Source organism: Pecten maximus, chromosome 5 (assembly GCF_902652985.1).
Source record: "Pecten maximus chromosome 5, xPecMax1.1, whole genome shotgun sequence".
In the NCBI taxonomy this organism is placed as follows: domain Eukaryota; kingdom Metazoa; phylum Mollusca; class Bivalvia; order Pectinida; family Pectinidae; genus Pecten; species Pecten maximus.
Window position 1 is genome coordinate 30,984,242 of NC_047019.1, and position 17,545 is coordinate 31,001,786.

The 17,545-nt window shown below is 36.9% G+C and overlaps 1 protein-coding gene and 1 long non-coding RNA gene across 2 annotated transcripts; both read left to right on the forward strand.

Moving 5' to 3' along the window:
* Nucleotides 1-6,150: 6,150 nt before the first annotated feature.
* Nucleotides 6,151-14,219, forward strand: LOC117327782 (major facilitator superfamily domain-containing protein 9-like). The gene is made up of 6 exons (XM_033884956.1): nucleotides 6,151-6,609; nucleotides 7,476-7,563; nucleotides 8,119-8,162; nucleotides 9,861-9,990; nucleotides 11,147-11,356; nucleotides 11,826-14,219. The coding sequence occupies exons 2-6, from the start codon at nucleotides 7,494-7,496 to the stop codon at nucleotides 12,539-12,541; spliced, it is 1,170 nt and encodes a 389-aa protein (XP_033740847.1). The 5' UTR covers nucleotides 6,151-6,609; nucleotides 7,476-7,493; the 3' UTR covers nucleotides 12,542-14,219.
* A 2,107-nt stretch (nucleotides 14,220-16,326) lies between these two features.
* Nucleotides 16,327-17,085, forward strand: LOC117327784. The gene is made up of 2 exons (XR_004532729.1): nucleotides 16,327-16,611; nucleotides 16,775-17,085. It is a non-coding gene; the product is annotated as an uncharacterized LOC117327784 (long non-coding RNA).
* The last annotated feature ends 460 nt before the right edge of the window (nucleotides 17,086-17,545 follow it).

The following is a 17,545-nucleotide window of genomic DNA, read 5'->3' on the forward strand; positions in this document are numbered from 1 at the left end:
ACTTCAAAAAATCATTTCATTTTCCGAAATTTTGGCCCCCAGTGGTGAAACATATTCAGTATTAACATCAGTTCCAGATTAAAAAATATTGAACTATGCTTAAACAAAAAGATAGAACAATATGTAAATTTAGAACCAGTAATATATTTCTTCCAGGGTGATGGACCGGAACGTCACCTGAAAATAGAATTTGTCCGTTAATTCGTAAAAAAGTATATACTTAGTTATTATACATGTAACCCATCTATTCATAAAATGAAAGGATTATCATCATCATGCAATATTAGAGTATCTAGAAAGACATTTGAAACATAATATGTGAATTTCAAACATCAATTTGTAATATATATATATTGTAAAAATATTCAAATGAAATGTTTTAAAACATACATGCTATCATAAGTACTATAACTATTTTATGATTAAATATACCATCCTGTATTGAACGAAGTTTTATACAGTGTATACTACAAACTTTGTCTAAATGTATGTGTTAGTCTAAATGTATGTGTTAGTCTAAATGTATGTGTTAGTCTAAATGTATGTGTTAGTCTAAATGTATGTGTTAGTCTAAATGTATGTGTTAGTCTAAATGTATGTGCTAGTCTAAATGTATGTGTTAGTCTAAATGTATGTGTTTCACTATTATATATTATTATGCTGTTATAATTTTTGTTGACCTCTTGTCGCACATAATAGTGTGCCTGAGTGCTGGCACATCTTTACATTTAATTTAACTGTTTACAATTCAAACTGTGAAAATAGGTACATGTATTTCATTTATAATTGTATCACCCATATGGAATAGTTTACCACGATCTGTTGTAGAGGCAGACAGCACACTTTATGAAGAGGTATAAAAGGAACTCGTGTCCACTCGTGTCAATAAAATGCATTGATATTTCTGAAATGTTTAATTCATGAATATATCATAGGTAATTATTAAAGCCATAATTTTAGCTCCGTAGTGTATATAAAAAAGACAAGTTTATGCCATCGTGACTAACTATAATTAATACTTCAAACTTACTAAGATCGCAATGATTAAAGTGTATGTGTTTTGTTGATTAAATCACGTGAAGTGATTGAGATCCTTGTGATTTTACTTTCCAGTCGTGTGTCGCAAGCCATGTCTTCCCTTTAACAGAACTTTAAAAATATATAAACATGCTCAGAGAATTACGTACGAGGTACATCTAAGTAAGAATGGTCGACTTCCCAACAGTTTGGAATCTCAATATAAGTATTACCAGGTGTGAAATCACGGTCCACAAACTCGTCTCACCTGTCGCAGCACCACAGGTGTCTGTTATTTCGGGCGTTCTGATCGGAACGCGCCGATAATTGCTTGTGAGTTGGCTTCAATGCACATCTACCTGATATACAAGTCTCTGGTTATATGGGCTGTATCTCCATTTGCCCACTTTTTAAAATCCTATAAAGAGGGAAGTGTTGTGACAAGAATTATAGTCTATTTCAGAGTAGTTAACCTAAATTTACCTGTGTTTTTTACCTGTGTTTTTCACCTGTTACCTGATTATATCATGATGGTAACTTATACCTATAGGATGTACATATCAAGAAAAACTTATTAATTAAAAAAATGCAATAAATTACAAAATATATATATATTAATTGCATTTATAGACTATAATGAACTAATTATCTAAAATCAAAGATTTTTTAATAATCATTTTATCATTACTTATAATATCAATAAAATTTCACCAATTTACAATGATCAGATGTAACAATGTCCAATAATATTAATGACTGAATGATGGAGATGACTCGCGGATCATCAGCTTTCCAACCACGGACAGCTTATTTGACCTCGCAAACGCCGACACCATCTACTGCGACGGAACATTCTTCACCTTTATTATGCAAACATTTCAGTCTCCATGTTAACTATACCAGTGCTATTTATTGCATACTGTTAATCATTTGTGTATATTCTGGTGTTGCTCATGTATCGTATATATGATCTTAGTGTCAAATAAAAAAACTTCTGAAACTTCTGAAACCTGCCCAAGCTTTTCTATCAGATTTATACCATCCATGCCACTAATCAGATTTATACCATCCATGCCACTAGTCTACACTTTATTGCCTAGCAAGACCCAGCAGACCTACACCCGAGTCCTCACCCTTCTGAAGATGACCATGACGAACTACTGTAGTCGATATATGTTGCTGATTGAAATGTATTATCTAGTGTTCTATATACAATTTGTATGTCTGTCGTTGTATAATATGGTTTTATGTCATTAGTAATCATTACATGTATTCTTTCTAAAAATTTTAATTTTTAATTAAAATGTATTGATATGTAACTGTAGTTATGTATCGCATAATGTATTTAAAGTAACATATTGTAATGTTATGTAAAATGTGTCTTAAATGAATGAACGCATTTGTATTATAATATTTTCCATAAAATGAAATTAATGTAATATTAATGTTACATGTCACAGGTATATATATCTCTATTTCCCCACTTTCTCCAGGTAGAACAGGTAAATGACTACAGGTAAAACACAGGTAAAATTAAAATGGAACAGACTATAATTGGTTTGCCTTTGTTTTCCTATATCAACACTTTTCTTTGAACTTTAAAAAGTGGGCAAATGGAGAACACCCCGTTATATGTAGGTATATTTAGCTTGAGTTTTGGTAAGAGTGGCGTATACTATAGGGAATTCATATTTTGTTAAAATTAAACATTATTTACATTGGAATCAGCGAGTCTCTTTTTCCCTACAAGCAATACATATTCGTATCGCAAAAGTTTGTCTTTAAAATAATCAACCTAAGTTGGCTAACCTTTCGTAGACAAGTTTTATCGATTTCGGACAATTATCCGGAAATCACAAATAACGGTATCTTCAAGTGGATTTGCAACGTATCCATTGCTATTTTGGCTTGTAAGAATTCAAATTCTTCAGCATTTATTTTACACCATCAGAGACCTATATACTAAATTAATATAGGTCTCTGACACCATGTATGAATTGCATTTTAAACTTCTGTTACTAGATGTATTATAACCGAAATCAATATTGGTATGCAACAAACCATGCCCTCATAATGGAGGCTATATGATGTAAGTAGTTACATGTTATAAACGGCCCGTTATAACTATGGAACGCCAAATTAACATATATTCAATTAATTGAACCTATCTTCAAAAAATTGAAGATAGTTTCAATTCAATTAGAGATAGGTTTAATTCAATTAGCGATAGGTTCAATAGTTAGAGATAGGTTCAGTTCAATTGAAGATATGTTCGATTCAATTGTACCCACCTTTAAATAATTACAGATAGGTACAAATAATTGGACCTATTGTGATCTCCGATTTATTAAACCTATCTTCAAATTATTGAAGATAGGTTCAATTAATTGAATATATGTTAATTTGGCGTTCCATATTGAATAGAACATTATTCAAATGTTATACATGTCATATACGACCCGTTATTATAGAAAATTATTCAAATCTTACATGTTATATACGACCCCTTATAATAGAAAACAAGTAATATGTTACACGTTGTATTTGGCCTGTTATAATCAATGATAATTGAAAATTTGTAAGATGTTAGATGCTATATACGACCCGGCCGTTATAATAGGAAATTAGTAAGATTCGGTGTCTTCTCAGTATACATGTAAGGTATTTTGTTGGCCAAGTGAGACTATGTGTGAAAGGTAGAACAATAGGAGATAATTACAGGTAAGGCTATAGACTGCTTCATAAAACTTCAAACTTTCATGAGGATGTCATCGTGATCTATTTCTAATGAGTTATTTCTTTTATTTCAACAGACCGAAAGGTCCAATTACAGATTGGTTAAAATTAATAAAATATACCATACGATTAAATTAAATGCATAGTAAGAACAAATACAGTATATAAAGAGCATACACTTGTAAAATAGAATTTATGTCCTAAATAAATATCATCTAACAATCATGTTATGAACAGCAAACAAAACCCAACTAATTCTAAGTCCAACTTAAATCTATCAAGTAAGATGTTAAAAACCTGTCAGAAACATGCCTAAGGTAGTTAGAATTAATTTGGACATTACATTTTTACATTAATCCTGCATTTACAGGGATAAAATAGAATTGAGCTACTCAACTTAAAAACCGATATGGAACTAAAAAGTTAATTTCTCCTGTGAAATAACTACAAAGTTCAATCAAGCAGGTTATGTAGATTTGAATAAACATGAGCATTGGTTACGTGAATTTAATATGTCCTTTATGGATACATTTAAATCTATTGGGAACGGTGTTATTGCTAAACCTGTCTTTGAATTAGATCCGTTTAAGTACAAATGCAACATCAGAGGAGGAGTTGCTATGTTATATAAAGAATCCTCTTTCAGAGTCCAAGAGATCAAAGTCGATAGCCTGAGAATAGTTGGGGCTGAGTTTACGTTATCTAATGATATAGTAATTTATTGTTTTGTTTCATACATGCCAGCTTCGAGAAGTATTGAATTGTTCATAGAACATGTTGAGCTTCTGGAATGTACGGTTTACTCTGAAAAGGGACAGGTTATATTAATGGGAAACATGAACGTTAAAATACTTGGTCCTAAGTGTATTTTCGTAGAAAACGAAAGATCGAGTATTTTTCCTGGGTTTTTAAACAGGTGTAATCTAATATCAATGGATGTACAGGCTAATTTTATCGGACCAAATAGTACTTTTCTCCCTCAGACTGGCAAATCAACACTTATCGACCATATAATTATTGAATCAAGTATGTCTGATTTAGTAGGTACTGTGGCTATTTTAGAGGAAAGCGATTTGAATCTTTCTGTACAAACTTAATGATATCGGTATTACTTCAAGGCCATGGCATATTTTAAAAGCAATATATACAGATATAACAAGTAGTGTTTTATTTAATGGTTTGACTTCAAGATGGATCCGTATGGAGAGAAGGATTTTACAGGGGAGTGCGTTGTCTGCCAAAATGTACCTTGTATTCATAAACAGTTTATTAGACACAATAGAAAAATGTGAAAATGGTGACTAATTGTTGACTTGAGAATAAACATACCAACACAAGCTGATGATATATGTCTGATTAGTATACAACGTAAAAGCTTACAGAATATACTCGAGATATGTGATTTGTATAGTAAAAAGTGGCGTTTCACTTTTTCTGCGGTAAAAAGTAAAATAATGTTTCTCTAGAAAAAAGAATCGCAATCTTGATGCGAAAGTGTATCTTTACGAGCATCTTCTCCCGGTGGTTAAAGAAATAACTCATGTTGGTGCAATGTTAAACTATAATTTTAATAGTATCGAACGCACAGTACGTGCATGTAATAAGCTTAGAGTGGTGTCATGAGTTTAATTAGAAGTGGAGCTCATCCATGTGCGTTAAATCCATTAACTTTTTGTAAAATAATTAAATCAAAAGTATATGTATATGCTTCGGCTCTTTATGGGTGTGAATTATGGTGTCTTTTGAAAAGTGAACTTTTAATACTAGAAAGAGCACAGCGTTTTATTTAAAATCAATTCAAGGTTTTCATACAAGAACTCGTACTGATATGTGCACGGGTCTTCTTGGATGGTGGAGTATAGAAGCATACATAGACACTAAGAAATTATTGTTTTTCCTATCTGGTATTTTTTACTCGACTTTTTTATGGCAGATATGGATACCAACATGTACAATAACGGGTTTACAAGTGACATAATAATAATTCTAAAGAAATACGATTTATACAAATTCTTACAAGAATACTTATCAGATGGAGTATTTGCAGTGAAAAGTAAATGGATAGCGAAAGTAAAATATAATGTATTTTTCTACATTTATACGAAGAAAAAGTATGGAGAGAGAGAATGATAAGTGATCCTGATTTTCACAGGTTTCTGATAGTTCATGGCAATTTAACTCCTCACATGTTTTGGAAATTACTGATAAAATTCCCTCATAGTAGAGAAGCCATATATAAAATAATGTCAGTAATTATAAGTTTAAGACAACCAGAGAAGGAATTATGTCACAAGTGTGGTAAAATGTATAATTATGTATATGTTCATATCGTTTTACAATGTGCCTTTACAGAACAAGTAAGAGATCAGTTATGGTGTGAATTAATTAATACGTATGAAATTATGTTCAGTGTATATTTACATTCCCATTAAGATTTTCAGTTATTTTACATACTTATTGGTGGCAAAATTATATATGAACTGGATATGTCAGAGTTAGTGGACTTCCGACTGTTATCGGTTAAGTATGTTTCAAAAATTCTGAACAAATATTATGAATAATTACCTTAATATGTATTTTTCTTTCTCTCTTTATAACTCTTATGACCGGTAACACCTGGCGCGTCATATGCCGAAACCAAGTTGAACTTCAAAGGTTAAGACTCTTTAATATTTCTTGGGGAAGGGAGATAACTCTTGCAGACCGGAAATGACACGAAAGGGAAAGTAGACCCACGTAACGTTACATACAAAAGCACGTTTACTAAACTTACATGTTGATAACGGATTTTTTCAGCAATGAAATGGCGAAAATGTATGGATCCAAAGTTGGCGATATATATATCTGGGATTTCTGGTGAGTTTAACCAGCTAGACTAATTTATTTGTTGAACAACTGAAGGCATTAACATTAGTAACCAGGTAAATCACCTGTATATTGAATGCCCCACCCCCATGTCATAACACAAGACTTGACACATTTCGATAGGTAGATAATTATATATATATAATTGACAGTAGATAAGTCGGTCAGGGCCCAGTTGTTCAAAAGGTGATTAGGCCAGAGACATATATGTCTCTGATTAGGCTAATCACATTTTGACATTTTTCAAATCTTGATATAATAATTTCTGGTGGAGCTAACTTGACAAAACTTTATGAAATTCTGTAATTCTTAATTCTATTCCAACTGGCAAAACTTAAAGATGATTTACTCACAGGTTTTGCAACAAATGAGAAATGAAATTTTCACTAATCAAGTGATTAAGCTAATCACCTTTTGAACAATTGGGCCCTGATGTTGGATCAAGGGCGCACATGAGCTCCAATATTTTGGAAGATGATGATAGTGAGAGAAATATCAGAATGATGACATATCTTAAATATGAAAGGAAAGATCTATACCAGCATTGCTAGCACGTCAGGATCCCAACCGGAACTCTTTCAGGTCTGCTTTTGCTAGGTACACCTCAAAAACTGCACAAGTTGTATATGAATTATATATATATATATTACATGTATATGAAATTACAAAACGAAAGTTTTATATTTATGCTTACCTGAGACCCAGGGCCAATTGCTCACAAATCTTTGAGTCTGCCTTTGTATAGATTGAATGAAAAAACCCCAACAGATTTATGTAATGAAGATATGATCACATATCTTACTACCATGGGGTAATTCTGATCTATTTTAGTGACACACTTTTGACATCATTTACAGGATTTTTTTGGAGTGAGTATGGTGATCCCCCTGATAAGTAACCATGCTAGAGATTTGGGAGCATCCCCAACAATGGCTGGCTTTATTGGTGAGTAGATTCTGTAAACGATAAATACAATGATATCATATACAATGTTCATGTGTTTTTCTGCATTAATGTCGATATGAATTTGTTGAAAGATGTTGTATCCTCTCATAAATGATATGATAGCTATCAAACAGTGATGTCTTAATGACATGATTGATTCTATTTATTTTTTTTAATATATGCAAACATTTGTACCAGGTAGACACATTCTGGCTATCTTCATTCAGAAACAATATTACATGGCTATATATATATATATAATACTAAAAGAAATTGCTGAAACCTTTTGTGCTAAAAGGACTGCATGGAACTGTAATTGATGAAATTTAACATGATTGTGAATAAAAAACATACAGAAAAAAGAACTATTTTAGGATTTCCATACATATTTGAAAATGACAATATATGAAACACAGAAAACCAAAAATATAAACCACCATTATTTGATGCAATTATGCCAGATTTTCACAACACCAAAGTATTCAGATTTTTAGCTCATAAAAAGAGACCTTCATATTTAGATCTAAAACAATCTTGATATTTTTTATTTGGTAGGCTCAGTGTATGGATGTATACAGCTTTTCTCTAGCCCAGTGGTGGTAAGTATTTAGTGTTTTAAGGCAGAACACAAATGAGGGAAGGTTGGGCAGGAGAAAATGGTTTAAAGGAGTTAAGTGGGTAGGTAGGGATAGAGAAAGGAGAGGAGAGATGGGGTATGGTGAGGGAGGAGATAGGAGAGGAGAGATGGGTATGGTGAGGGAGGAGATAGGAGAGGAGAGATGGGTATGGTGAGGGAGGAGATAGGAGAGGAGAGATGGGTATGGTGAGGGAGGAGATAGGAGAGGAGAGATGGGTATGGTGAGGGTGGAGATAGAGGAGAGATGGGGTATGGTGAGGGAGGAGATAGGAGAGGAGAGATGGGTATGGTGAGGGAGGAGATAGGAGAGGAGAGATGGGTATGGTGAGGGAAGAGATAGGAGAGGAGAGATGGGGTGCGTGGTCTGGTGGGATAGGAGGCGATATGGGTCATGGTGGGTCTTGGGCGATCGTGGTAGCGGAAGAGTTAGCTGAGGGAGAGGTGGTACTGGTGGGCGGAGATGGAGGGAGTTTTGTGGAGAGCGAGAGATGGGTGGTAGGTTGGAATAGGAGAGGAGATGATTGTGGTAGGTCGGAGATGGAGGGAGAGTGGTATGGGGGGGAGATAGGAGAGGAGAGATGGGTATGGGTGGAGATAGGAGAGGAGAGATGGGTATGGTGAGGGTGGAGATAGGAGAGGAGAGATGGGTATGGTGAGGGAGGAGAGGAGAGGAGAGATGGGTGGGAGTGGAGGGAGATAGGAGGGGAGTGGGTTGGTAGGGATGGAAAGTATGGTTGTCTAGGATGATATCAGGTCGCTTGGTATGTCGGAGAGTAGAATATCTGACTGGTCCCCTTCGGGCGATGGCTGCTAGTTTTATTGGAGGGCGTCGGGGAGGTCTAGTAGGGAGGAGAGACTGCTCTGGTTGTTCTTTCGAGGTGGCACGTCTTGGGGTTGTCAGCGATGGTATTGCGTATGGCTGAGCGATCGATTAGGTAGAATAACGATTTGGGTAGGGTTCATGGGACTGTGGTATTTGGCTGGTGAATGATTGGGATTGTGCATCGGGAGATATTGAAGACAGTAGATTGTGATGTCTTATGAATGAATAGGAGAGCGTCGGTCGGGTTTCTGGTAATGAACGTGGTGAGCGTGGAGGTTGGGGAGTGTACAGGCTTTAGCTACTGGACTGGAGGTCGGCTAGGGCGTGGGTCTGGAGGGTCGCGGTCCGTCGTATCGAAGTTGCTGGTTGAGAGGCCTTGTCTGTTAGGACTAGATTGAAGTTGTTGGTGGAGACGCGCTTGGGCGAAGGGTGCGAGATTGGCTATGGTGAGCGCTGAGTCGCCCGGGGCGCAGCGAGGCGCTGTATGGTGTGGAACTTTAGGCGGATGCTTGGGTCGGTCATGGCGTCGGGGGATTAGGAGAGGAGAGATGGGTATGGCGAGGGTGGAGATAGGAGAGGAGAGATGGGTATGGTGAGGGTGGAGATAGGAGAGGAGAGATGGGTATGGTGAGGGAGGAGATAGGAGAGGAGAGATGGGGTATGGTGAGGGTGGAGATAGGAGAGGAGAGATGGGGTATGGTGAGGGAGCATTTAATTGTGTTGTGCATTACTGGCATTGAAAGTTATTTCTTAATACCTTGGTATACATCTGTTAGAAATATCTGTACCATGATTCCACCTTTCGAGGCTGTCAGTCTGTTTCTTTTTATTTGACAGGGGCGCTGGAGTGATGTATCAGGGAGGAAGTACTGTCTTCTCTGGTCCCTATTCTTCTCCGCATGTGGCTACATGTCTTTGGGGTTTTCCACATCGTTAATTGCTCTTTTCCTGACCCGCATTCCATTAGGTATATAAATTTTAACAATCTTTTATGTAGGGACATTTCACTGCATATCTGATTTTCTGGTGTAATACTTGTATACAAGTATTGTTACGTAAAGAATGCTTATGTTGGATGAAACTATAATTTTTAGCTCACCTGGACTGAAGGTCCAGTGAGCTTATGTCATGGCACAGCGTCCGTCGTCCGTCTGTTGTCCGTCAACATTTGCTTCAAATCACTACTTGTCATAAAGTTATGAATAGATTTGAATTTAGTCAGAAATATCCTTGGAGAAGGGGAACAGATTTTGCATAAATTGTGACTCTGATCCCCAAGGGGCCTGAGGAATGAGGCCCAATAGGGGAAATTGAGGCAATTCCTTTAAATCGCTGCTAGTCATAAAGTTATGAATGGATTTGAACTTAATTTGGTCAGAAACATCCTTTGGGGGAGGGGAACAGATTTTGTGTAAACGGTGACACTGACCCCTCAGGGGCCCAATAGGGGAAATAGAGGTAGTGCATTTAAATCACTACTAGGCATAAAGTTATGAATGGATTTGGACCCAATTTGGCCAGAAACATCATTGAGGAAGGGAAACAGATATTGCATTGATGAGGGTAGGGGTCAAATAGGGGAAATAGAGGTAATTTCTTTAAATCGCTACTTGTCATCAAGTTCTTATTGGATTCTCACCAAATTTGGTCAGAAACGTCCTTGGCAGATGGAGATTAAATTTTACATAAATGATGACTCTGTCCCTAAAGGGGCCCAAATGGCAGGGCCCAATAAGGGAAATTGAGGCAATTCCTTTAAATTGCAACTAGTTTTAAAGTTATGAATAGATTATGGTCAAAAACATCCTTGGGGAAGGGGAACAGATTTTGCATAAATGGTTGCTGTGGGCAGAGCCCAATATGGAAATAGAGGTAATGCCTTGAAATCGCTACTTGTCCATGATGTCCTGCATGGATTTGAACCAAATTTGGTCAGAAAGAGTCTTAGGGGAAGTGGAAAAGATTTTGCATAAATGGTGGCTGTACATATACTATATAGCATTGTGACATTTACAAATAAAGTTACTTATTAACAAATTGAACATGAACATTATTTTGATGTTTGGTCAAATCAAACCAGGTGAGCGATACATACCCCATGGGCCTCTTGTTTTTTTTAACAGGTTTCTTTAAGCACAGCCAAAGTATTTGCAAGTCCCTACTAGCAGACATGTTTCCAACAGACAAGCAGTCTGCTGTTCATGGCCACTTCAACTCGGTGTCCAGCATAGGGTTTATTCTCGGTCCAGTGGTCAGTGGTCACATTGTGGAGATGGCTGGAGGATTCTATAGTGTTACTTTGTTGTGTGGGGCCATCTTCATGCTCAATGGAGGTAGGTACTGATAAAATGGCAGGATTAACCATCGGGTGGCTGCCTGGCTGGCTAAATGGCTACATGAGGTTTTGCTGATAGTGAGCCATTTAGTTTTCACCTTTAAACCTGAATGTCCAAATTATGTATTCCTACACCTTGGACCTGACATTAGTTATGTCCAAATTATGTAATCCTATGCTTGGGACCTGATGTTAGATATGTCCAAAGTATGAATTCCTACACCTGAGACTTGGTGTTATGTCCAAAGTATGAATTCCTACACCTGGGATCTGATGTAAGTTATGTCCAAATTATGTAATCCTACACTTGGGCCCTGATGTTTATAATAAGTTAATTCCAAATTATGTATTCCTATACACTTTGGACCTGATGTTTATAATAAGTTAATTCCAAATTGTGTATTCCTACACTTTGGACCTGATGTTAGTTAATTCCAAATTATGTATTCTCACCTTTACCTCTTCAGTGTTGGTGTGGTGCTGTTTTCCTGACATCAAATCCAAGTCACATGACCTTGCCAGGGATGAATCATCTACCTCCCTCCAGAAGCTTGGATCTGATGAATTCAACTTTACTCCAAAACAGCTGTTTCAGTTTAAATCTCTTAATTGGTCGGCATTTTGGGATTTATTTTTAGTGAGGTTCTGTTTAGGAATAGCTTTGCTGTTATTTAGAAGTAATTTTTCCTTGATGTTACGAGAAAAGTTTGAATTGTCTCCATTAGGTTTAGGTTACATTATATCTTACAGTGGTGTTATATCTGCCTTGTGTGGTTTACTGTCTGGGCATATCTCTAAACACTACCACAATGACCAACGTCTGTACAAACACCTCGCAATACTCATGACATTAACAATGTTTTTCTTTGTCTTCACTTCCACATTTTGGTGGTATGTGTTGCTTCTCATACCTCTGAGCTTTGCCTCGATGAACCTGAGAGTAGTCGGTACAAGTATATTGATATCAAGGGGAGGTAAGCAGGAAATCGGGGCCCTGATTGGGCTCAGTCAGAGTGTTATGTCTATTGCAAGAATGTTAGCTCCTCTTTTGTCGGGGATTCTGCTGGAGATCAGTCCCAGTGGTCCCCCCTTGATTGGGGCTGGAATGGCAGCTCTGGCGGTGCTGATAATTGGGGTCAAATGGGGAATACGTGGGGAACAAAACGGACCTAAACAGGAATAAAGCCGTAATAAATGCTGTAATTGAAAGTGTACATTAATTATGTCTTCAGGTAAAATCTGCCTGATTCTTTGTAGAGCTTACTGGATATATTTTATTTCATGTTTTCATATAAATCTTATTTGATTTTTAATGATTAATTTTGACAATTTTTGTTTTAAATTTATTGAAATACAAGTGACTTGTTTTAATATTTATGGTGCTGGAGTAGACTGGTGTGATGCTGTTTGTGTCGAGGGATTTTTTTACCAGTTGAAGGCTGAGACAGATGACCTATGACAATCCATCTCCTGCTGTCATACTCATTCAACATTTTACATTTTGAAGTTGAAATTGAATCTTATTTCAAACTAATACTCTAGTTTAACTAAACTTAAAGGAAATTTAAAAACAGTGCTCGGTAAATCATCTTACCTAACAATAACAACCTTAAAGGTTGAAAAATGCCTACCAATATATTTCTGGAAATTTCCTCTTCACATAACAGTATATGTATGTATACCTGTACGGTTCTCCAGTCACTGCTCAATTGTTAGTCACATATATTCGTATAAAATGTAAATACCTTTTCTACATTCCATTTGTGTGAAAATGTATTGGTTATGAAGAAGTATCTATGCACTGTAATAGTGGAATTTTTAATGTTTACATGTTTAGTAAACAGAACAGCAACACTATCAGTACAAGTAGAATTGAGCACCACACTGAAGATCCCACTAACCCTGAAGTCGTTGTTGGCTGTATTTGAATGTTTGATATCAGTACAAGGTGTATGACCAGTATGATATGTAATTTATAGACTTTTGTGAGTTGTGTACTGTGATAGGTATCAGTATATGTATTAAGTATATTCTTTTTCCTTGTAAATTAATTCCCTGTTGAAATGCAGTATTATCTGTTGTTAACATAAATGTGTGATAAAACAGCTTTAAACTGTTTTAAATCATGTCTTGCCTGAAAGGCATATCCAAATTTAATCCCGCATGTTACAGAGTGGGAGTAGATCGGGAGCCGATACCATCCACACCAGTAGATGAAGTTGAAGATGTCTCAATACTAGTTTCAAACTAATAGTATGATGACAACATCAGTGTGGTTACAATATGGATCTTTAAGGCTGTATGTTACCTTACTATGTTGTAATGTGTAAGATATTGCATCAATCATTTTGACATGTACAACTTATAGCATCTTCTCACTTTAGTTGTTGTGCAATAGGTACTGCATTTTGTCTCGATCTCACAAACTGAGGATTTTAATGTTTTCAAGATTCCTGTTGTATGATAGAAATTTTAGCATGTTGGACTTTTTGTTGGCACAAGTATTTTTTCAACAAAATAATGTATATCCAATTGTATCGATATTTCAAATACATGTACACTTTGAAAATACATGTAAGTACATAAGATATACTAGAAGCTGTTTACATACTGTGCTAGAAGCTTTTTAAGGAACAGGGCTTTTTTTCACTACTTTGGGAATGGGGCCTTTGGCTTTCAGGGATTGGGAAAAAATGTGCAGCAACAGGTAAATTGGAAAAAAATGGACGGAATGGTGAAAATAACAAGTAGACACAAATATGGATCTATGCTATATTTATTTAGACTCTAGAGCATTATCTCCCTTTATCAGGCCAGAATAACCAATAAAACGTTGACGGGACGGCACCATCCCGATTTTTAAAGACATACATATTTTAAAGATCATTCGATTGTGAATTTTAACTGGTCGGATTGGGAAAAATCTACAATTTTGCTGTGGGGAATGGGCCCAAAAAAAGCCGTGAGGAATAAGTCTTGTTTTTTAATTTTTGACTGGCGTGTAAACTGCATTTTTAGCTCACCTGGTCCGAAGGACCAAGGTGAGCTTATGCCATACCGTGGCGTCCGTCGTCCGTCGTCCGTCCGTCCGTCCGTCGTCCGTCGTCCGTCGTCTGTCGTCCGTCGTCCGTCGTCCGTCCGTCCGTCAACAATTGACTTCTTCTTCATAACCACTGATCAGAATTTGACCAAATTTGGTCAGAAGCATCCCTATGGGTAGGGGACTCAAAATTGTACAAATGATGGGGCTGACCCCCCAGGGGCCTGAGGGGCAGGGCCAAAAGGGGTCAATTTGGCTATATTGATATAAATAACTTCTTCTCTGAAACCGAGCAAAGGATATTGCTCCTATTTGTCTGGAAGTATCACTATGGGGTGGGGATTCAAAATTGTACAAATGGTGGTGCTGACCCCCAGGGGCCTGAGGGGCGGGGCCAAAAGGGGTCAATTTGGCCATATTGATATAAACGACTTCTTCTCTGAAACCCAGTAAAGGATATTGCTCCTATTTGTCTGGAAGCATCACTATGGGGTGGGGATTCAAAATTGTACAAATGGTGGTGCTGACCCCCTAGGGGCCTGAGGGGCGAGGCAAAAATGGGTCAATATAGCTACCATATTGATATAAACGACTTCTTCTCTGGAACAGAGCAAAGGATATCACTCATATTTGCCTGGTAGCATAACTTTGGGGTGGGGATTCAAAATTGTACAAATGATGGGACTGACCCCCTAGGGGCCTGAGGGGCGAGGCAAAAATGGGTCAATATAGCTATATTGATATAAACTACTTCTCTGGAACCAAGCAAAGGATATCCCTCATATTTGCCTGGTAGCATCACTTTGGGGTGGGGATTCAAAATTGTACAAATGATGGGGCTGAACCCAGGGGCCGGAAGGGCGGGGCCAAATGTGGTCATTTGGGCTATATTGATATAAACAACTTCTTCTCTGAAACCGAACAAACGATATTGCTCATATTTGCCTGGTAGCAACAATATGGGGTGGGGATTCAAAATTGTACAAATGGTGTGGCTGACCCCCGGGGGGCCCGAGGGGCGGGGCCAAGAGGGGTCAATTTTGCTGTATTGATATTAACGACTTCTTCTCTGAAACCGAGCAAAGGATATTGCTCCTATTTGCCTGGAAGCAATCACTATGGGGTGGGGATTCAAAATTGTACAAATGGTGGTGCTGACCCCCTAGGGGCCTGTGAGGCGGGGCAAAAATGGGTCAATATAGCTATATTGATATTAACGACTTCTTCTCTGAAACTAAGCAATGGATATCACTCATATTTGCCTGGTAGCAACACCCTAGGGTAGGGATTCAAAATTGTACAAATGACAGGACTGACCCCAGGGGACCTAAGAGGTGGGGCCAAAAGGGGTTATTTTGGCAAAATTGATATAAACAACTTTTTCTCTGAAAATAAGCAATGGATATCTTTAATATGTGACTGGTAGCATTCACTTTGGTTAAGGATTCAAAATTGTACAAATGATGGGGCCGACCCCCTGGAGGCTGAGGGGCTGGGCCAAAAGGGGTCAATTTGGCTAAATTGATATGAACAACTTCTCTGAAACAGCTCATATTTGACTATTAGCATCCTATTGGGGTAGGGATTCAAAATTGTATAAAGGAAGGAGCTGACCCCAGGGGGCAGAGGGCAGGGTCAAAAGGGGCCAATTGGTCTATACAAGATCTTCTCTGAAACTAAGCTATGGATATCACTCACATTTGTGTGGTAGCATCCCTATGGGGTCACGCCAAAAGTCAATTTCATTTCATGGATTAATGTACCTTTTGGCATTTTAGTATTAAAATAAAACCAATGTACATGTACCCATATAAAATGCTTATGATATATATTGACATAGCAATACCAGCGACAAATATACTTAAGCATCATTCTTGTTTCATATCTCATGAAACCAGGTGAGCGATACAGGCCCTCTGGGCCTCTTGTTTTAGATATTTTAATGACGCATGGAAGTGTGTCATGTTGTAATATCTGTAGAAAATGCAGCTTACAATAACCAGTAATTGATAAAAAAGGAATTATTCCTTATGTTTACATTTTAACCTGTGTTTTACATGCTGTAAGACTTACTGTATCTAGGTGTGTATATACAATAAGACTTACTGTATCTAGGTGTGTATATACAATAAGACTTACTGTATCAGGTGTGTATATACAGTAAGACTTACTGTATCTAGGTGTGTATATACAGTAAGACTTACTGTATCTAGGTGTGTATATACAATAAGACTTACTGTATCAGGTGTGTATATACAGTAAGACTTACTGTATCTAGGTGTGTATATACAGTAAGACTTACTGTATCTAGGTGTGTATATACAGTAAGACTTACTGTATCTAGGTGTGTATATACAATAAGACTTACTGTATCAGGTGTGTATATACAGTAAGACTTACTGTATCTAGGTGTATACATACAGTAAGACTTACTGTATCTAGGTGTGTATATACAGTAAGACTTACTGTACCTAGGTGTATATAGTATACTTGCTCCAGCTTGTGATATCTCAATGTACTTAGGTTGAGCTTGACCAACATTTTTGACTACCAAAGTATTGGAGTTCTACATTTCTGATATATCAGTCACAGAGAAGTTTTATTTTAATAATATTATATATTCATAATTATACAAGTTGTGATAGAAAATATTACAGGTTATTAAAATTATAATTTTTTCTAAGAAACTTTGAGTATTGGTTATTTTTTGCTGGTGAGACATATTTGACTAAGTATACCAACATCTTACTTGGTATTGTGCTAATGAGATTGTCATTGTGTGGTGTCAGGAGTCCATCCGTCATTTCTCCCTTTAAACAACTTCTAAGCAATAACCAAGATCCTTTATGCTGTGGTGCATTGTCCATTGCCTGTCCACCATCAACTTTTTTCCTTTAAACAACTTCTCAATAACTGTCGGGCACAGAGACCTGATATTGGGCCAGTACCATGCTGGGATGAAGGCCTAGGGCTACCAGGTTTGTTCAAATGACTGACCTTGATAAACTTTCAAGGTCACGGGTCAAATATAGTGATTTTTTTAAACTTCAAAAGTAACATTCTGTCCCCTATGGGTTATGATATTGGGCCAGTAGCATGCTGGAATGAAGGGTCTACCAAGTTTTTACCTTTACTTACATCCAAGGT